This window comes from Panthera uncia, chromosome D1 (assembly GCF_023721935.1).
Source record: "Panthera uncia isolate 11264 chromosome D1, Puncia_PCG_1.0, whole genome shotgun sequence".
Taxonomy (NCBI): Eukaryota; Metazoa; Chordata; class Mammalia; order Carnivora; family Felidae; genus Panthera; species Panthera uncia.
The window spans coordinates 25,905,793-25,927,412 of NC_064808.1; the positions used below are offsets into that span (position 1 = coordinate 25,905,793).

Below are 21,620 nucleotides of genomic sequence, written 5' to 3' on the forward strand. Positions count from 1 at the left end.
GTGTGATGTTGGATAGAAATGCTGAGAGTGAGCATCCTTATCTTTCTGATCACAGAGGGAAAGCTTTCAACATTTCTCCTTTAAAGATGATGTTTGCTGTAGGTTTTTTGTAGCTATTCTTTATCACATTGAAGAAAGTCTCTTCTGATCCTAGTTTGTGGAGAGATTTTTTTTTTTTTACTTTTGTCTTTGTGTTTTATTTTTTATTTTAAAGTTTATTTGTTTTTGAGGGGTGCCTGGGTGGCTCAGTTGGTTAAGTGTCTGACTTCAGCTCAGGTCATGATCTCACGGTTTGTGAGTTCAAGCCCCACAACGGGCTCTGTGCTGACAGCTCAGAGCCTGGAGCCTGCTTGGGATTCTGTGTCTCCCTCTCTCTCTGTTCCTCCCCCACTCTCACTCTGTCTCTCTCTCCCTCTCAAAAATAAATAAACATTAAAAAAATATACAATACAAAATATACAAATATATTTACAAAATATACAAAATATACAAAAATAAATAAACATTAAAAAAAATTTTTGAGAGAAAGAGAGAGGGAGACAGAGAATCCCAAGCAGACTCCACACTGTCAGTGTAGATCCTGACATGGGGCTTGAACTCACAAATCTTGAGATCATGACTTGAACCAAAATGAAGGGTCAGATGCTTAACCAAATGAGCCACCTAGGCACCCCTATTTTTGTCTTCCTGCTTAAAAATTTTTTTTAATGTTTATTCATTTTTGAGAGAGAGACAGACAGACAGAGGATGAGCGGGGGAGAGGCAGAGAGAGAGACACACACAGAATACCAAGCTGGCTGCAGGCTCTGAGCTCTCAGCACAGAGCCCCATGTGGGGCTCAAACCCACGAACTGTGAGATCATGACCTGAGCCAAAGGCAGCTGCTTAACCAACCCAGGCCCCCCTGTCTTTGTGTGGATACTTGAGTTTTTGTCAAATGACTTTCCAGCCTTCTGATTATCACGATTTTCCTACTTCATTCTGTTAATATGCTGAATTGCATTCATTGATTTTCTGAATATTAAACCAACTTTGTATTTCTGGAATAAACATACTTTGGCTGTAATATCCTTTTCATATGTTGGATTTGATTTGCTAGTATTTGATTGGGGTTTTTACATCCATGTTCAAGAGAGACTTTGGCCTGTAATTTTTCCTTCTTGCAATGTTCTTGTCAGGTTTTGGTATCAAGATGATGCTGGCCTTATAAAAGGCCAACCAAGTTGGAAAGTGTTGCTTCTTTTTCTGTTCTCTGGAAAAGTTTATATAAGCTTGGTAGTCTGTCTTGCTTAAATTGTTAGTGGAATGTACCAGCGAAGCCATTCAGTCCTGGAGTTTTCACTGTGGGAAGGTTTTAAGTTACAGATGCAATTTCTTTATTAGATAGAGTACTATTCAGATTTTCTACTTATTCTTATGTCAGTTTTGAGTATATTTCTAGGAAATTGTCCACTTCATTTACATGTTCTAATTTACTGCTGTAAAGGTTTTTATAATATCCTTTTATCTGTATGATGCTTGCTGTTGTATCTGTAGTGATTTCACCTTTCCGTTTCTGATATTATTTGTGCTTTTTCTGTTATTCTTGATCAGAGTTAACCTTAATAGTTTTTTCAAAGAACTGACTTTAGCCTTTGTCAATCCTCTCTATATTCATTTTCTATTATTTCATTAATTTCTCTGATTTCTTTCTGACTTTGCTGTGGCTTTTTCCTTTACCTGAGGTGATTAGATCATAAATTTTTAGGCTTTCTTGTTTTCTTCAGATGCATTTGCTACAGATTTCCCTTTAAGCATGGCTTTAGCTTCATCTCATAAGTTTTAATATGTTGTATTTTAATTTACGTGAGATTCAAAATATTTTCTGATTTCTTTTGATTTCTTCTTTGAGCCACAGATTATATAGAAATGTATTGCTTGGTTTCCAGATGTTTGAGTTTTTTTTTTAAAGTAATCTTCTTAATATAATTTATATTTTAATTCCACTGGATCAGAGAATATACTCTGATTTCAGTCATTTGAAATTTGTTGTGCTTTGTTCTCTGGTCCAGCATATACTCTGTCTTGGTAAATGTTCCATGTACTCCTGAAAAGAATGTATATTTTGCGATTGTTGGATTCAGTACTGTATATATCATTAGGCAAAAATTGTTAATTTTGTTTAAATCTTTTGCACTCTTACTGATTTTATTTTCTTTTTTCTTTTTGTCTACTTGTTCTATTAGTTACTGAGAGGGGTATGTTAAAATTTCTCAGTGTGGTAGGCAGAATTCTGAGAGAGCTCCAAAGATTCACCCCTGCTGTACATGCCTGGTATGATAATAGCCTCCCTTTGAGTGTGAGTGGTGCTGGAGATAATTGATTTCAGTCCTGTTTTTAGGTAATATGTGACAAAGGTGAATGGGCTTTGCAGATTTAATTAAGGTCCCAAATTAGTCGAATTTGAGTTAATTGTTAATCAAAATTAAAATTATCTGGAGCAGGCCTTACCTAATCAGGTGAGCCCTTAAAAGGAACCGGGCCCTTCCAGAAGGCAGAGAGATTTGAAGCATGGGTATTTCGTATTGGCTTTGAATAAGTAGACCAGCATGTTGTGATGAGGGCCATGTGATAGGGAATGGCAGGTGGCTTCTGGGAGCTGAGGGCCACAGTCCTGCAACTGCAAGGAAATGAATTCTGACCATAACCAGTGAAGTTGGAAGAGGACTTCAAGCATAAGATGCATAACCTAAGATGCATAGCAGCCGGAGTTGACACAGTGATTTCAGCCAGTGGGACCTGTGCGGAGGATCCAATTCAGTCATGCCCAGACTTCTTACCTACAGAAATTGTGGGACAGTAAATGAATGCGGTTTCAGCTGCTAATAGCACAGCAATAGAAAACTAATAACTGTGGTTGTGGATGTATCTTTTTTCAATTTTAGTTCTGTTATTTTAAAAAATACATTTTGAGGGGCGCCTGGGTGGCTCAGTCGGTTAAGCAGCCGACTTCGGCTCAGGTCATGATCTCGTGGCCTGTGGGTTCGAGCCCCGCGTCGGGCTCTGTGCTGACAGCTCAGAGCCTGGAGCCTGTTTCGGATTCTGTGTCTCCCTCTCTCTGACCCTCCCCCATTCATGCTCTGTCTCTCTCTGTCTCAAAAATAAATAAACGTTAAAAAAAAAAAATTAAAAAAAAATACATTTTGAAGCTGTGTTATTAGTTACACAAAATTAGCATTATAATATTTGTGTAGTCAATTTAACCTTTTTGCCATTACAAAAAGCCTTCTGTTACTTCTGATAATGCTGTGTGCCTGAAAGTCTATTTTGTGTGATTTTGGTAGAGCTATTTTAACTTTCTTTTCTGTATCTACATCTCTAAGATGTTTCTCTTGTATATGATTGTGTTTTGTTTTGTTTCTGTCATTCTTTTATTTATTAGGTTATTTAGTTTATTTATATTTAATGTAATTATTACTGTATTTGGATTTATATATATGCCATGTTCCTAATTGTTTTTTATCTGTGCTCCTGAACAGATGTTCCTTTTTTTCTATTCTTCTTAATTATGTTTTATTCTGTACCTCCTTTTCTTACATAACTTTTTTAGCAATTACCCTAGAGATTAAAGTATGCACCTCTGATTTAATTAAAATCTATTGTAAATTAGTATTTTTACCTCTTCCTGGACAATACAAGAATCTTAGACTACTTTAACTCCAATTATCTCCCTCCTGCCTCTTGTGTTACAGTTTTTATGATTTTAATATTGGACATATTTTCTATCCCTGAAAAGATTATTATTATTATTTTATATATTCAGTTCAATTTCATTTTAGACTTACCTCCATATCTACCTTTTCTCATTGCTCTTCATTTCTTCCTGCATCTTCATGCTTTCATTTAGGATCATTTTTCTTCTACCGGAAGAATTCCTTTAAGTGTTTTGTTTTAATTTTTAAAAATTTCTGTTTATTTATTTTAATATTTTTTTATTTTTGAGAGAGAGAGAGCCACGGAGCATGAATGGGGGAGGGGCAGAGAGAGAGGGAGGCACAGCTCTATGCTGAGCTATCAGCTCCAGGGCTCAAACTCATGAACTAACCAATTGTAAGATCATGACCTGAGCCAAAGTCAGATGCCCAACTGACTGAGCCATTCAGGCACCCCATTTTTAGTAATTTTTTAAAGGAGAGACCCCTACTCCTGAATTTTTCAGATTGTTTTTCATCTAAAAATGTATTTCTCTCACCTACACTTTTGAAATATATATATACAGTGGGTATAGAATTTTAGTCAACAGTTATTTTTTTCAGCACTTTGAAGATACCATTCTTCTGGCTTCTATTGTTTCTGTTGAGAATGTAGCTGTCAGTCTGATTGTTATACCTTTGAAGGGGACTGCCTGACTTTCCCCCTTTGGCTGCTTTTTAAGATTTCTCTTTGTCTCTGATTTTCAGCAGTTTCCCAATAATGAGTCTAGATATGATTTTCTTTATAACTGTTCTCCACTGGCTAAAGTGCTTTTTGAATCTGTGGTTTGGTGTTTTCATCAATTTTGGAAAATTCTCTCAGTGTTGCTGCCAAAAGCCTTGCTCAGCTTCTCAGCCACATGTTTGCTTTTAGACTTGGCACTTGCCTCTAAGACAAGGTTGCTCCAACGGCCCTGCTGAGCTCTCAGTTTCCCTGTTCTTCTGATCTCCTCTCCCCCTGTCCTCACTGTCTTTGAGGTTCTGCAAAAGCCTTGAAACCAATTTTCGGTTGCATTTTCCTGGTTCTCAGCAAGAAGTTTCCTCCAACAACCTGGTGAGCCATTGCTGGAAGTGAATCCCTTCTCTTGGTATTTGTCATCACTTCCGGCTTTTTGAAGCTGGAATATATGGCAAGCTTACAAACATGCAATATTGGGTTTAAGTTAATGGCTTCCCCACAGCATGAACTTATACCCACCTATGCCCTGTATTTCTCATTGAGAGACTATGTTAAGACTCTTGAACAGCATCAGTTTGGAGAACTGGAGAGGCTTTTTTTAGTAGAGAAGTGTGAGTGTGTTAGATTAAGAAAAGTGAGATATATCCTAAAGTTTGCAGCATAATGCAAAAAAATTACTGTGGATCCCCCTGCTGCCTACCTTTCCATATTTTACTGAGCACCAGTGTTTTCCCTGTTGAGAGGAAACTGAGGAGTTTCTTTCTCAGTGCTTCAAATGTCAGAGTCAATCCAAAGTGATATATTGTTGCTCTGAATTTTCCATCTAATTTCCCTATATTTCAGCAGTACAATTTGGACAGAATTCACTTGCTCTACGATTGTCCCACTGGCTAGTGGAAGGTTGTATTTGCCCTTAGATATAAGGATTATTGTTTCTTCATAATTTGCTTTTTTGTGTATTTGCAGAGGGCGCTCGAGAGGAAGACCTGGATGCAGTGGAAGCTCAGATTGGTTGCAAGCTTCCTGATGATTATCGATGTTCATATCGTATCCACAATGGTCAGAAGTTAGTGGTTCCTGGGTAAGATGTTTTCCATTTGGATTATTTTTAATGACACAAATGATTTCCCAGAATGAAAATAAAAACAATTTGTACTTACTCTTAACAGATTAAAGGTGTACAGGAATTCCCTCTTCTTTGTAAGAATCCAAAAGACAAAATCTCAGGGCCCCTGGTGGCTCGGTCGGTTAAGCATCCGACTTCGGTTCAGGTCATGATCTCACAATTCGTGGGTTCAAGCCCCAAGTCCAGGTCTGTGCTGACAGCTCAGAGCCCAGAGCTTGCTTCAGATTCTGTGTCTCGCTCACAGACACATGCTCTCTCTCTCAAAAATAAATAAACCTTAAAAAAAATCTTAAAAAAAAAAACCCTATAGCTTGAATTTGATTTTACTAAAGTAAATATGTCTCATGCAAGCAATATTTCTATCAATGCATCTTTATGCTTCTAAAACAAAGTCTGATTGGGGTTGGGGTGGGTACTGTAGTACATAGGGTGGATGTGTGTGTGTGTGAGTATATTTTAACTAAAACTGTTCAGAACCCTTAAAGTCTTTGTCCCAGGTAAATTGTTTTGAAGAGCTTGATATAAATTCTGAGTACCATATATATAAAACGCAATAATTGGTTCAGAGCTACATACACCAAAGAAAGTATAGTTTTGTCCTATTTCAGGCATAGCCTATAATTAAACGGCCTATTTTTAAGAGGAAGTATTCATTATGGAACCTTTGGCAAAAGCAGGCCATGTAGTAGTAGCTGTCGAATTCATTCACAGTATTAAAAAGTATATACTTTGGGTCTAATCTTTTTGTTCTTTTGTGAAAATTAAGCTATTTGAGAGACGTTGCATTTAATGAAATGCTCCTAAGAGTTTAGGGAGAACTTTACATTGTTCTTAGTGGAAGGTGATGTGTTTTTGTGTGTGAAGAATCATGAGACTCTCACCATTTTGATCAGGGTTGAGTGAGTACAGGGTGATCATACTGAGATTACAAGGTAGTATTCAGAAATCAAATATTGGGCAATTAGGACTAAATAAGTGTAAATTACTGGCTGGTTTTTTCCTAGTCTTTTTTCCCTACTGAACCGAAACTTGACAAAAATTTAAAAATTGTCATAATTTAAGAGCAAATAGGAGAGAGCTTTAATAAAAGAGTTTCCCAGAATTGACATGACAAACAGGTCATAATTTCTACACAGGGATTTATATCTATCCTCAGTGCAAATAGTGAAACTTAGGATAGGAATCCTATCATCAAGGATTCCTTCCATCACGGTTCCATCAAGGACCAATACCTATGTTCTCATGTATATGCAGTGAGATCAATTTAGACCCCATGCATCCAAAGTTTATGAAAATTTGGGCAAGGCTTAGGTTGGTTTACACTGATATTGTCTGGTAGGTTAGGGTAAGCTAAAGGTTGTAGTAAGATAAAACTATCAGAATTTACACCTTCAAACATTAAAATAGTCATACACGCATATATAGCAAAACACTAACAAATCAGTATATTATGGCAAGATAGTCTTGAAAGCAATAAAATGATTTTTCTTTTAAAAAGGTCTTTAAGACATTTTAGACGCTTAAGCTTTTAATTTAGATCAGAATCTTTCCACTCAAGTGTTTGAATGTAAAGAAATTGCGGTGTTTTTGGTGTTCCCGCTTTAGAATGGACATATTCATCAGTTCTAATAAAGCTGTTGATGTAAACATCGTTCATCAAAAGGATGAAGCACAGCTGTTTGTTTGGCACTGCAATTGATTACATTTTTGAGTCTCTGTTCTTAGGTTGTTGGGAAGTATGGCGCTGTCCAATCACTATCGTTCTGAGGATTTGTTAGACGTCGATACGGCTGCTGGAGGCTTCCAGCAGAGACAGGGACTGAAATACTGTCTCCCTTTAACTTTTTGCATACATACTGGTTTGAGTCAGTACATAGCAGTGGAAGCTGCCGAGGGCCGAAACAAAAATGAAGTTTTCTACCAATGTCCAGTAAGTAGAGAGTGTTTTTAAATATGGCTGTAAGATGTGTTCTGATAAGTGTATAAATGTGTGCCTTAGGAATTTTCAGGACTGTAGAATGGTATAGAGCATTATACAACTTAATTAATAGACCCATCTAATTAGAGGGCTAATATCTGGCCGTAATATTCTGACATAATGAAATGTCAGAAGACATTGGATAAACAATGCAAACCACTGTGCACACAGAGGGAGGGCTGTGATATGTGTTAAGGTAATTCAAATTTGAGGAAAACGAATGAGATTTTGTTGAAGTAATTGTAATATACATTTCCAACTTTAAAAATTTAGCTTTTGAACATCAATGGATTCAAGTTCTGAGTGCAATAGAAACTTTTTAAACACTTCATTAGATAGCTGAGTTGTTGAAAAATAATGACTTTTTTTGGGAGGCTTTTGTTATGATTTTAGTGTAAACACAGACAGTGTGGTATTTGGTTTCATTCTTACTTCTTCAGTTCTTTGTAATTTTGTAGTTGTAGATCTTCTGGCTTCATTTTTGCCAAGATGTGAACTTTTAACTTAAAAGAAGAATTTAAAGTAGAAAATCATAGGTATCTCAGAGACGTGACTCCATATAACATTTAAAATATTTAAAGAGCTTTCATAGCTTTTATTTCTTCCTAAGCATTTTCATGTCTTTTATCTCGTTTTTGACTTGCTACCTCTGTAAGGTTGTAGGATGATGGCTTGATCTCTCCATTTACTGAGAGAAGTGACCAGTCTAGAATTGTTCAGGTCTCTTGACTCTGAATCCAGAGCCCCGTCTTAATAGGCTGTATATCTTCTTACCTTAACTTCTTAACTTAAAGGATAATTTTTTTAGTTCACTGTAACAGTAATAGCAGTACATAAGTGGTTTAACTGTTATTGAGAAGTGCCTGGCACTCTTTTAAGGACTCTCTAGAAAGGGCCTAAATATAGAAATCCTAATAAGAGCAGGACTGAAAAGTGTAAGGAATGTCCGAGTGTTGGTTAGAGCACTTGTTATTTTTATCAATTTTGCCTTGTCTCCAGGGAAAGATGCAGGTAACAAACAATGAGAAATTAAGTAAAATATATTTTTCTCGATTTTAATATTCTTTTTCTTGCCTAGGACCAAATGGCTCGGAATCCAGCTGCTATTGACATGTTTATCATAGGTAGGACAAAAAACAGTCTTCCTTTCCTTTCTCCTTCCTTGTCAAAAAAATGAAGTTGGTAAAAACTTTTCCAATCACTTGTCCTTCTTACAGCTTGCTGGTTTAGAAAGTACTGCATCTAGGCTCTCATTCGAGTAGCCCTTGTACTTTGAATTTCTTTTCTATTTGGGAAAAAGCCATGCCCTGTATAATCTTGTACTCCTGGGACTCTGCTGTAGAACAGTGAAATGAATAGAATTACTATGAGTATGTGTGTATGTATACATGCATGCACTTTCCATCAATCATATTAATACATAATTAGAGATATCGATAGATAAAACAACTTTATACCTATAAAGTCTGTGGGGCCAATTACAGTAAAATACTGGTGAGTCACACTAGAGATCTCCCAACAGCAGTCTTCAGAAACCAATGTAAACTCTGCTCGATGAACTCCTTGCCGCAACTAGTTTTTCTTGGCCTTCAAAGGTATTTCTCACAGGATTTTGAGAACAATACAGTTTGTATGCAGTTGCGGCTCACCTCTTTGCTATTCATCCAATCTTGTTTTGCTTAGATTTTCCTCCCTTAAGAGATGCTTCCTGACTATCCACTCTGCTTTTTAAAGGCACATATTACACATCCCCATATATTAATAGTAAAGGGGCCTTGGAGGCTAAGGTGTCTGCATTTAATTATATCTCCTAATTGGAACCTCAGAGTATTAGTCTCCATTTGTTCCACACTGTGACACATTACGGATTTGTGGTATATGCTTCACAATATCAAGAAACTCTCACCCCTACGTGGTAAGTTACAAAAAAACTATTTAACTTAGCCTCTAGCTTTTAGCTCCCCCTGATTCCTGTAGTCGGTTGTTTCCAAGTTAAGTGCCCTCTGGGGAGTATGCCCCTTCTCACTGCCCTCTTTGGCATCTTTGCATAGCACATACCTTCAGAGGTGATCACCATGGCTCTAGAACAGTGGTGCTACTAATTTATAAACTAAAGGCTTCCTGAACTCTAAGGTAAGCTACCGGCTGAGCTCTGTGAGTTTCTTATTCTTAGTTTGGTGCTGGTCTGACATGGTGTGGAAGGCCCCACCGCTACAGCAGAGTACTAAGGTCTGATGAATAGTATTCTAGTAGCTGGGATGTCTCCCGGAATAAGAGAGCAGCAAAGCAAAAGATTTGAGATGAGGGAGGACAGATGGGGTGAGAAGTTAGTGCTGGGAGGAGAGATAAGAAAGTGGCTTCCTTTAAGCTGCCTTGATAAAACCCCAGTGCTATCAAAGAGACGCCAAGATATAGGCTTACTTTAAAAAGTAAACTACCTTGGAATATATAAATTACATCTTGATTCAACTAAGTTTGACTTTCTTGGAATTTTTGGTAAAACACAAGATGGAATCTCTTGGTGTTTGGTAAATTATTAACTGATATTTAAGAAAACGAGAAGCTGTTCAGATAAGTTGAGTAATGAAGACTACCTAGGAAATTTTGTCCTTATTTTAAAGAACACACTTGGGTGTGTATTGTAATAAATTAAGATATATTAAAATACAACACCAATTTCTTTTTTAGGTAAACCATGAACAATTTGAGGTTTTCTCACCGTAACACTTTATTCCATGAATTATACAAAATGATGTTTTAAACTTTACAGGGAAATTACTAGTTCTAAAAACAAAATTGTAACTTCTTTGAATTTTAATGACATTATTCATGTGGCTCCTTAATATCTTGTTCAGAGTGGATAGATGGTAGGTGATCATTTGAATACAGTAACATTCAATAAATAAAGGGTCAGAATAGGTCATTCATTAGTAGACACTGAGAAAAGAGCCTACTATTGTGGTTTCCCTTCTCTCGGTTGATGCCCTTAAAATTTTAAAGCTAGACACAAGACCCAAGCTTAAATTGTATCTTCTATTATTCTCGGAATAGTAGAATAGTAAGTAAATGCTATAAATTTAGCTCCAGTGTTCAGCATGGCAGAATGTAAGAACTGGGTTACTAGAAACAAGATTACAGAGAAATACAGAAAAACATTGATTAAGGGACTAATATTGCCAGGCACTGAGTTGTATTAATAATAGATAATGGGGGTCTGAGAAAGTTATGTTATATTACCTAGAAGGGGCAAACATAATTCATGTAAATACTTGTCATTGATCCGCTCAGTAGATCACGGATGTGTAGTCCGGTCTGGACAAGAAAATGGAGGTCGTTGAATATGGAGGACTGTAATGCAGTCCCTAGTCCCTAGGGTCTAGGGACGTGCATGAGTCAGGACGTACCTGGGCCAAGGGTATACCCTGATCATCTGAGGATAGGTGCTGATATTTTTCCTGTAGTTTCTTCTAAACATCGCTGTATCTCTTTTGTTCTATATGTTCTAGAAATGATAGAAGAAGGCTTTTTATTCTTGTACCAGCACAAAATAAAGTTTAAAAATTTATTATTGAATTATAAGCATAAAAATAGCTTGAAGGTAGATGGAAGATTCCCTAGCAGGGTAGTTGAGAATGAGATGAGAATTGAGAATGGAAATTGATCTATGAACGGTAAGTACAAGTGTATCTGTGTTTCTAGTTTTGACCTCATATCTTAAGCAGAGAGAAATTATCATTGTTTACTTGTTTCCTGTACAGATTTTGCAAAACTTATTTGTCCTTTTCTTCCTCCCCACCCCTTCCTGGTTTATAGGTGCTACTTTTACTGACTGGTTTACTTCTTATGTCAACAATGTTGTATCGGGTGGCTTCCCTATCATCAGAGACCAGATTTTCAGGTATTTCACTCAAGACTTTTCGAATAAAAATATTTGTAAATCAGAAGAAAACATTAGTTACAGATCTTGAGATGAAGTTTGGAAGAAGGTTAATAATAGAACCTCTCGTTTTCTTAAACGCCACTACTTTATTCTCACTTTAAAGCCACATTCAGACACTTGGAGAGGCAATATTTTTCTTCTCTTGAAGGATCTAGAGAAAAAACTGATTTTGATTTAGAAGTTAGGGCTTTATAGTATAGTTTCTTTTTATACATAGTTTCCTTTGGGGTGGGGGAAGCTGTTTGCCAGTTAATGGATTTATTTTGAATAGGAAGTCAGTAACTACTAACTCCTGGCAAATACTATTTATTGTCTCTAAATGAACCCTCCAGGTGTGACAGATAGTGGTAGAGGTAATATTGGTTCACAGTAGCCTGGTTGGCAGAAATGACAAATTAGTTAGAAATTAGAGGTCTCTAGAATAACTTGCTAACACATTTTATTGTCAGAGCCACTGTTGATAGGACTTTCAGGTGTCCCAAAAGTTTCCTGGCTCTGAAAACTGAGATAAGCTCTTTTCAGTTTCCAATTTAATCAGTGAATCATTACTGGAACCACTGCTCATTGAGCCTTGGCTGCTGTCCTTACAGATCTAAAGTCTTCAAGGTTTTCTAGTTCATAATTTCTAGTTTTCTTCTCAGCTTAAAGGGACTATACCTTTACGTTCCCAAATATGGTTTAAATTTTTGATCCTAAAATGAAGTAAAAGCCATTTCACACAAGAAAGATCTTGAGATCTTTCATCTTAGAGACTTGAAGTTAGTTGATTAAAAAATGTTTAATGTTTTAAAATTATCTAGATATGTTCACGATCCAGAGTGTGTAGCAACAACTGGGGACATTACAGTGTCAGTTTCCACGTCGTTTCTGCCAGAACTTAGCTCTGTACATCCACCCCACTACTTCTTCACATACCGAATCAGGTGAGAACTGTAAATGGGGTCGCCTTTCAGTTAATGGTGGGCTATATCCTGTGGTTGTGTTGTTCTCTCCCCTTTGACACGATACATGAAACGCATTTTGAAAGACAGCTTCTTGCTGAGGTGTGGAGGAACGTGGATAACAAAATTTTTTATAAGCTAGTGTCCGTAAGGGACTTGAGTTTACAGTAACCTCCAAGTTACTTAAGTTATTTCTTGCAGATGTACTGTGTTTAAAGAATTGTGCCAGGTTCCTTGAGGTGGACACTAAGTTGTAATCATCATGAAAGCTCTCTGGGAGAGTTGTAATGCATTCCAGAAGCTATCAAATTGCCCAGGATGAAACCGTGCATTTTAAATTTCAGTTAGCTTGCCTATATTCAGTTAAAAATCAAATATTTATTAGGTGCTGCCTAGTATCAGACACGGTATTAAGCACTGGATTTGGTTAAATAAAAAACAAATATTAAATTCGCTTTAATTAGAAGTACTCTGTGCTGTGACATAAAGATAGCTTATTGCTCTAAGGGATTAAGGATACTTTGTTTTTAGATTTATTTTTATATTTATTTTTTATGATGTGTTATATATATTTTAAAAGTACATGTACGTGCATATATACACACTGGAAATATTTTTGCTGCCATATACTAACCAGGGAGCATCATAGGATTTTGGTATTATATGCAGCCTTTGATATATCCAGTTACATAGGTGCAGATGTTTGTGTTTTGGATTTTTTTTAAGTTTATTTATCTTTGAGAGAGAGCCTGCAAGTGTGAGCAAGAGAGGGGCAGAGAGAGAGGAGAGAGCATCCCAAGCAGGCTCCGCACTGTCAGCATAGAGTCCAATGTGGGGCTCAATCTCAAGGACTATGGGATCATGACCTGAGCTGAAATCAAAAGTTGGATGCTTAACTGACTGAGCCACCCAGGCGCCCTGATGTTTGTTATTTTAATTGTTTAATTCAAATCCTGCCTAGGCTTGAAACATGCTTAAAATAATAATACCGACACTTGCTTATAGGGTACTCAAAATAAGGGACAGCAGATTCCTAGAGAAAAGGGGGAAATAATAGTATTGGGAAACAGTCAAGGTGTAATCCTAGTAACTGACTAGTGACATTTTGCTTTGAGCTTTCTAGAAGCAAAAGGGAAATGTCCTGTGAAAAAGAAACAGTAAGTTTTCATTGCACTAAATTCTAGTAAGCATTTCATACATTCATCTTTACTTGAACAGCAAAAGATTATTATCACCCAGTGTGTTTATAAATTTTTATGTTGCCCTTTCTATTGTTGATTCTTACGGAAAGTCAAGTGAGCAAATTGAGTGAAAGCATTTCTGTGGGAGAGTCAAGCTAATCAAGCCGTTATCTTTGAGAGCTTATAGAAATAGATGGTTAACACAGACGTTGGGTTGGGTTTCTTAATTTCCTTTGGGAACTTTTTCATAGTCTTAGTCCAAATATTATAGCTCTTAAACAAAAGAAACAAAATCAGGCCAGATTTGTGTCTCTACCACCCCATTCCCTTCTCCAGGATTGAAATGTCAAAGGATGCACTTCCTGAGAAGGCTTGTCAGTTGGACAGTCGCTATTGGAGAATAACGAATGCTAAAGGTGATGTAGAAGAAGTTCAAGGACCTGGAGTAGTTGGTATGTAACTCAAGATTTGGGTTTACATATCAGTTGCCTCTAAGACATTTTGGAGAGCATCTATGTTGCATACAGCTTGGAAAATGCATGATGTAGTCAGTGGATAAGACTGATCTTTTAATAGCTGTGTTTACAATGTGAAAGATATCATAGATTTTGGGCTTTCTTTGACTCCAATATTTGCTTCATAAATATAATGTGTAAAGATCATTATTCTATTAGATTAGTACCTTAAACATGAACTTTTCTAAAATTATAGCAAACAATTATTCAGGGATTGATTTTCCGTTCTGTAGATCACCCGAGTTCTTTATTTGCTTCTTAAGTTCTTTATTTATTTTTTTTTTCGGTGGGATAATTATTTGTTATCATAGTCTGTGGTTACTGGGCATAGAGCAGAAGGAGAAAATAAATTTCATATTGGTCATCTCTTTGAAATTTGGGGGAAATGTTAAAATCAGTAACTCAGATTTTTATTTGTGGATTTCAATCATCTTTAGCTCTGATTGTCATTGACATTCAGCTTTTTAAAAGATTATGATTATCTTAAGTTTCTGAACCCTAATACCATCACTGTTAACATTTTGCTATGTTTTCTTTTAGTTGTTTTTTTTTTCCTAATCGTGCATTTACTTTAACATAGTTTGCATAATCCCACAGAGGGCATTATCTTATTTGCTGTGATGAAGAACTGAATTTTATACCTTGTTTTCTTATTACTGTCTTCTCTGCAGGTGAATTTCCAATCATCAGCCCAGGTCGGGTATATGAATACACAAGTTGTACCACATTTTCTACAACATCAGGATATATGGAAGGATATTATACCTTCCATTTTCTTTACTTTAAAGACAAGATCTTTAATGTTGCTATTCCCCGATTCCATATGGCTTGTCCAACATTCAGGGTGTCTATAGCCCGATTGGTGAGTTAAATTTTCCTCTGGGACTGATTTATGTGACTTTGTAGAATTAACTCCACAGAGGGATTTTGTTGATTAGCCAGACAAATGGTTTACAAATGGTGTTCCCAGAGAACCCTAGAGATTCTGAGGAAATATCATGGGGGGGCCATGTGAATATGTAGGGGTGGTGGATAATAAGTAAGCTAGACTGCATACACTTCAATCAGAGTAACTCTACTGTTAGCTGTTTTTTTGTTTTGTTTTTTGTTTTTCATAGACGTCACTTTTTTTGAGCAGTTTTAGATTCATAGAAAATTGAGCAGAAGGTACAGAAATTTACCAAATACCCCCTGCCCCCATGCATGCACAGACTTCCCCATTATCAGTAGCTCCCACCAGAGTGGTATTTTTGTTAACAGTTGATGAACCTACATTAGCATATCAAAATCACCCAAAATCCATAGTCTACATTCGGGTTCACTCTTGGTGTTAGATATTCTGTGGGTTTGGACAAATGTATAATGACACGTATCCACCATCATAGTATCATGTAAAATAGTTACTGGTTTTAAAGGTTCAGTCTCTTTTCCACTGTTTCCAAAAACAATTCTGTGGCCTAATGAGAAACACCACACTAGACCAGTTAGAACAGGCTTTATTTTATTTCATGAAGATTAGGAAAACAATTTCTTGCAGTGTTTTTGCTAAAAATCCCAATTTTGTAAAGTAATACAAATATCCTATAGAGAGACGACTAAAAGTACAAGTCTACCCATTAAACCCTCTTTGTAGTCGTCTCTCTTTGGGATCGTTTCCTAAATCAACTAGGTATAATTTTGAAATCTCATCTTTAGGATTACCTTATGATCGTGGCAGTACCCCAATCTTATGGATTATAAAAGATTATGGATTAAAGAGAATTATGAGGCTCCAGCTATATAATAGGAATAAAATAAAATAAAATATGACTTGTATACCCAGAATGTAACTGAGTCATAGGTGTTGAATGTTCAGAGAGGGCCCTCTGGCTCCTGGGATGACCCTGATGGGCGAGTCCAAGATAAGTGTGGGAAGATGGACATGATATTAATCAGGCCTAGAGCTGACACATTCCCCGTTTGGAAAGAGAAGGATAACGTTGAGACTGTAGGCCATTACGCTTGCATGTCTGGTGAAAAGGATCTACAGTCTGGGTTTGGAAGTGAAGTTTAGCTTCCCTCCCAGTGGAAGAATGCTTTCTACTGTATATTTCCAGCACCAGGAATTTGTTACTTCCTATAACATTCTCCTGTTTTTGACCAGTCCAGTTTCTGTATGAGATTGGTATCACCTATGAATGTTTGATATAGCTCATTAGTGAAGCCATCTGGCACTAGAGTTCTCTTGGTGGGAAAGTTTGAAATAGGAATTTAATTTCTATAATGTATTTTCTATTGCTTCTTGTTTCACTCTTGGTAATTTGTGTCTTTCAAGGAATTTGTCCATTTTGTCTAAATGTTGAACTTACTGGCATAAAATTATTTACAATATTCCCTTGATATCCTTTTAATGGCTGCAAGAACTGTAGTCATATGCCCTATTTTTGCTCTTAATATTGGTAATTTATATCTTTTGTTGATCAGTTCACCTAAGGGGTTATCCCTTTTACTGGTCATTTGAAAGAACAACTTTGGGTTTCACTGGTTTTCTCTATTGTTTGCTCATTTTCTATTTCATTGATTTCTGCAATTATATTTATTTATCTCCTCCTACCACTTTGTGGTTCGTTTGTTTTTTTACCAGCTTCTTAAGGTAGAAGTTTAGATTATTGACTTTAGGCCTTTCTTTTCGCTAAAGCACTGTTTTGGCTGTGTTTCATAAATTTCGATATTTTGTTTTCAATAACATTTAATTCAAAATATTCTCAAATTTCCCTTGTAATTTAATTTTGGTCTGTAACTTTTCTAAAAATGTGTTAATTTTCAAACATTTGGAGGTTTTCCAGTTAACTCTTGTTTAATAATTTCTAATTTTGTTATGGTTAGAGAACTCACTGTGTGTAGTTTCAACCCTTTTAAATGTTTTATGTCCCAGCATTATGGTCTATTTTGGTAACTAATCCCTGTGTATTTGAAAAGAATGTATATTCTGCTGTTCGTGGGAATATTATGCTATAAATGATAGTTTAGATTGGTTGACTGTTTTTCAAATCTTCTATATATTAACTGATTTTTTTTTTGTCCTTGTTCTCTGAAAGATGATTGTTGAAATCTCCAACCACAATTAGTTTCGTCCATTTCTCTTTTTAATTCTATCAGATATGCTTCATGTATTTTGAAGCTCTATAATTATATGCAAATATGCTTGGGATTCTTATGTTTTTTTAATGAAGTGCTTTCTTTTATTATTATGAAATCTCTCTCTCTGTCTCTGATAATATTTCTTGTCCTAAAGTTGCTAATATTCCAGACGTAAAGTGTAAAGAATGTTGAGGTTTGTTTGGGCAGGCAGTTAAGTTACTGTGGGGTCAGCTTGCTCCTGTTGAGACTTGTTTTTAATGTTTGTTAGGGTGGGGTATAAAGTAGTCTTTAATTTAGGACAGTAGTTCTCAAACTTTTCGGTCTCATGGCTCCCTTAAACTTTTAAAAATTATTGAGGACTTCAAAGAACTCTTGTTTATATGGGTTATATCAATATTTATCATGTTAGAAATGAAAACTGAGAAGTTTTATAATATTTACATACTCTTTTTTTAAAGTTTACAATTTTTAAATTTCTAATTTTAAATTATAATAATAAACTCATTACATGTTCAACCCTCTTAACCATGTTCTTACTTATTTAGAGTTTTAATTTCCTCCCAACCACAAATAAGCATATACAATTTTGACATGCCTTGTGGAAAATGTTTCTCTCTCTCAAGGATGAGAAATCAATAAAAGAAATGAGAATTCTGGACTTACTTCTAATCAACATGAAAGAGGCAGTGGGGATTGTATTTGTATTGTGTTGTACTTGTATTGTACCTTCCCTGTGGAAATACTCATTTTCTTGATATGGAAATGGAATTGTTCTCCTTTTTTGTGCCCTGACCATATGATAATTATTGTACTTAACACTTGGCTTTTGCTTTATACTTTGAATGTCACTATAAAATATACTTTTGGTTGATCTTAAGCCTTTTCTTGCTCTAGGTGGGTTTGTTGTTTGCTTTTGGACACTTGAGAGGTTCCCGCTGCTTATTTATTTCCATCTTACCCCTGTGCGCCTCTTTCCGTCTGCTGCTTCTGTGTGTACACTTTTATCAGAGACCATCAGCAACCTCCCTCTTTAGCCGCGTTGATTTCTTTAACAGTTTTTTCTGTTCTCTTCTTCATTAAGATGACTGATGATCATGCTACCTGAATTTAATGTTTTAGAATTTCCTAAGCCTTCCCCTTCGCCCCTTTGGAACCTTCTACTGAATTTTAAAGTCTTCATTCCCTAGATTGAGAAAATAAAAAAAATAAAAATAATGGAATATCATGTCATATTTATGTATATTTTCTCTGATTGTTGTTAATGTTGTTGTTATTAGTGTTATAATAAATCCTAAGTGACAATCCTTTGACAGCTCCTAAAGAACAATTTCTTTCTCCCACATTAATTAATTTGCTTGCTCAACAAATATTATTGAGTACCTGCTAGGTGCTGGGGGAAATGCAGTGAACAACACAGCCAAAATCTGCCTTCGGGGATGTAATGTACAGCACGGTGACCATAGTTAATACTGTATTGCCTATTTGAAAGTTGCTAAGAGAATAAATCTTAAAAGTTCTCATCACAAGAAAACATTCTGTAACTATGTATGGTGATGGATGTTAACTAGACTTACTGTGGTGATCATTTTGTAATATATACAAATATCAACTCATTATGTTGTACACCTGGAACTAATGTAATGTTGTATGTCAATTATACCTCAATAAAAAAAAAAGAAAGTTGAGGAAATTAAAAACAAAACAAAACAAAAAAAACCTCTGCCTTGGAATTTACATTCTAGCTGGAAGAGACAAGGGTAGCAAATAAACACTATCTAGTTATACCAAGTAGTAAAAAGTGCTCTGGAGAAAAATCAGAGTAAAGGATATAAGGAGTGTCTGTTGGGTTGTTCTCATATAAAGATATGTTGGGGAATGCCTCGGTGACATTTGATTTGAGACTTGAAAGAAGTAGAGGGAGCCAGGTGGATTTATGTGGGAGAATGGTGTTCCACACAAAAGAGCAGCAAGTGCAAAGGCCCTGAAGCACTCATGTTACATAAACATAATACTAATGCTTGGTATGTTTGAAGAATTGCAAGAAGGCCGATGTAGCTGGAGTGCAGTGACTGGGGGAGAGTGGTCAGAGATGAGATCAGAGGGGTAGTGAGTGCTGGATATGAAATGCCATAAAGGCCTCGGGGGAAGGAAGGGCTTTTGCTGACATCACATCCCACGTTTCCCAGTACTTCCTACATCACCACCTAGGTGCTCCCTGCTATTCAGAACTCTGTCCCATATAGCAACTCCTCTCATTGAGTCTTCAAATGTATGAAAGAGAAAAACTGACAGCAGAGTAAATCAAGACCTGATTAGAGACACGAAGTTTCCATGAGATGATCAGATATTGTGTGTTCAACCTCACTATTGCCCTATTCAGAGAGCCTTCAATGAGTTAATTTCAAAGTAGAGGCTACCCATGGTGGTTGAATTGAATCGATGTGTCTTTATAGTAGGAGCTCCATAGAAATCTAGTAAACCTCGTGACAGTACATAAAAGTTACCAGTAGAGGTCATACCTTATTAATATTTTTGCATCCTCTTTTCTACAAGCATATAGATTAATAAAGAATTGTTACTTAATCCACTGAAATAAATTCAGTAAAATTTTATCTTGGGTTGTTAGGAGTGGTCTGTTGGCTACCTTGTACAAATTATCAACTACCAGGTAAAAAATAAATACTGTATTAATGAAATATATCTACCATTAAAACCACATTGAGCATTCTAAAACGTGTGTGTGTGTATATATATATATATATATATATGTATAGATAACATATATATATTCTTGCATCAGCATACATATATGTATCTACACATATATAGATTCTTGCATCAGCATATGCATTATGAAAATACATTGTTCAAGTCTATAGAAATTCATATATGGCGTGTCCAGTTGTTTATAGATAAGTGAGAACTTACATAAAATAAGTATAAAAAACTGATGGAAGTTCTTATCAAAAGATTGTCTTCTCTTTCAAGGAAATGGGTCCTGACGAATATGAAGAGATGGAAGAGGAAGAAGAAGAGGAGGAGGAGGAAGACGATGACGATTCGGCAGATATGGACGAATCTGATGAAGATGACGAGGAAGAGAGACGAAGGAGAGTCTTTGATGTTCCCATTCGCAGGCGCCGCTGCTCTCGCCTTTTCTAGCAAGGCTCTGCAGGCGGGAAGCACTGGCATGAATCCAGTTTGTTAAGTAGATTTCTCAATAATGTAAATAACTAAATTGTTCTCAGCACATAGCAGGAAAACTAGCATGAAATGTTGTTCCAGGCCCTGGGTTCTCTGCGACACTGCATTAGGAATTGGATTGTTTTGGTTTGCTTTGTGTTTCTGAGGTAGAGGAGGAAATGGGAATCTTTTTTTTTTCTTCTTTTTTTCCCCCTCTTCTAGAAGTCCATGGGTGAATAGTTCTCTAGCTAAAGAACCGACATTGCTTTGCTTTAAAAGATTTTATACTTCTACAGATAGGTAAATGAGAGGGAACTGTTTTGAATGAGGATTTTTAAATGTAGCAGAAATACCTACACAGGGATAGAGAGAAACTATGTGACTGAATGATTCTGTGAAAAGACTTCTTGCAGTTGTGAATTATTTAGAAATGAACAGAATTTGTAATTAGGCTAATCCATTTAGTGATTCCTATATATTTTGTACTCCCGGGGAACTAATTGACCTAATAGTTTGAATGCTAGTTGTTTGTCCTTTCTTAGACAATCTGTCCTTGAATTTAAAGTTTTCATCACTACAACCTCGAACTTAAAGTCTTTATCACTATGACCTTGGCCTTGCATTCAGTCTTCAACTCTACCAACCTTGAATTTAATTTAAAACCTTCAACATGACAACCTTGAATTTAATTTAAAGTCTTTAGTGCAATGACCTTTTTTCATATTGTTCACAGATGCATCGTTTTCGAAATGTGTGTAAAACTATGTGTTGTGTTGTTTATTAACAGAAGAATCTTCACGATGTCTCATGTAGTCTAAATCTGTAAATACTGCTTCTGTTTTGTTTCTCCTTTATACACTTGACTGTCTAACTTTGTGATAAGTGACATGAATTTTATGTTAAGTATAAACATGAATTTTTTTGTAATTATACAATTAAGAGTTTGGAATGACATCCTCCAAGTGGCAAAAACTCACATTTTAAATACGAATTTTGGTTCTGATCCCGTATTTTGTGTAATTGCCTATTTTGCATAAACTAATATTAATCAGCCTTTGCACCTTTCCATCTTAAGATGGGAAATGAAATTGAAATTCATTGTCCTGTTGCCAGAGGCCCATTCAAAGTCATTTCCTGGCTTTGACTATACCCTGTCATATGCTCTACTTTCTGTTTTCTGCAAGAATAGTTCTTTTGTAGGGAAAACTGTAGGAAGAGGGAAGTAT

The 21,620-nt window shown here is 36.0% G+C and overlaps 1 protein-coding gene across 1 annotated transcript in view; it reads left to right on the plus strand.

The window, feature by feature from the left end:
- FBXO3 (F-box protein 3) overlaps positions 1-21,385 on the plus strand; it is a 32,383-nt gene extending 10,998 nt beyond the window's left edge. Inside the window, exons 4-11 of the mRNA XM_049648476.1 lie at positions 5,377-5,491; positions 7,262-7,466; positions 8,593-8,638; positions 11,328-11,412; positions 12,255-12,377; positions 13,913-14,028; positions 14,763-14,953; positions 20,200-21,385. Coding sequence (XP_049504433.1) covers positions 5,377-5,491; positions 7,262-7,466; positions 8,593-8,638; positions 11,328-11,412; positions 12,255-12,377; positions 13,913-14,028; positions 14,763-14,953; positions 20,200-20,373 — 1,055 coding nt within the window. The 3' untranslated portion in view covers positions 20,374-21,385. The remainder of the gene's footprint in view (positions 1-5,376; positions 5,492-7,261; positions 7,467-8,592; positions 8,639-11,327; positions 11,413-12,254; positions 12,378-13,912; positions 14,029-14,762; positions 14,954-20,199) is intronic.
- The last annotated feature ends 235 nt before the right edge of the window (positions 21,386-21,620 follow it).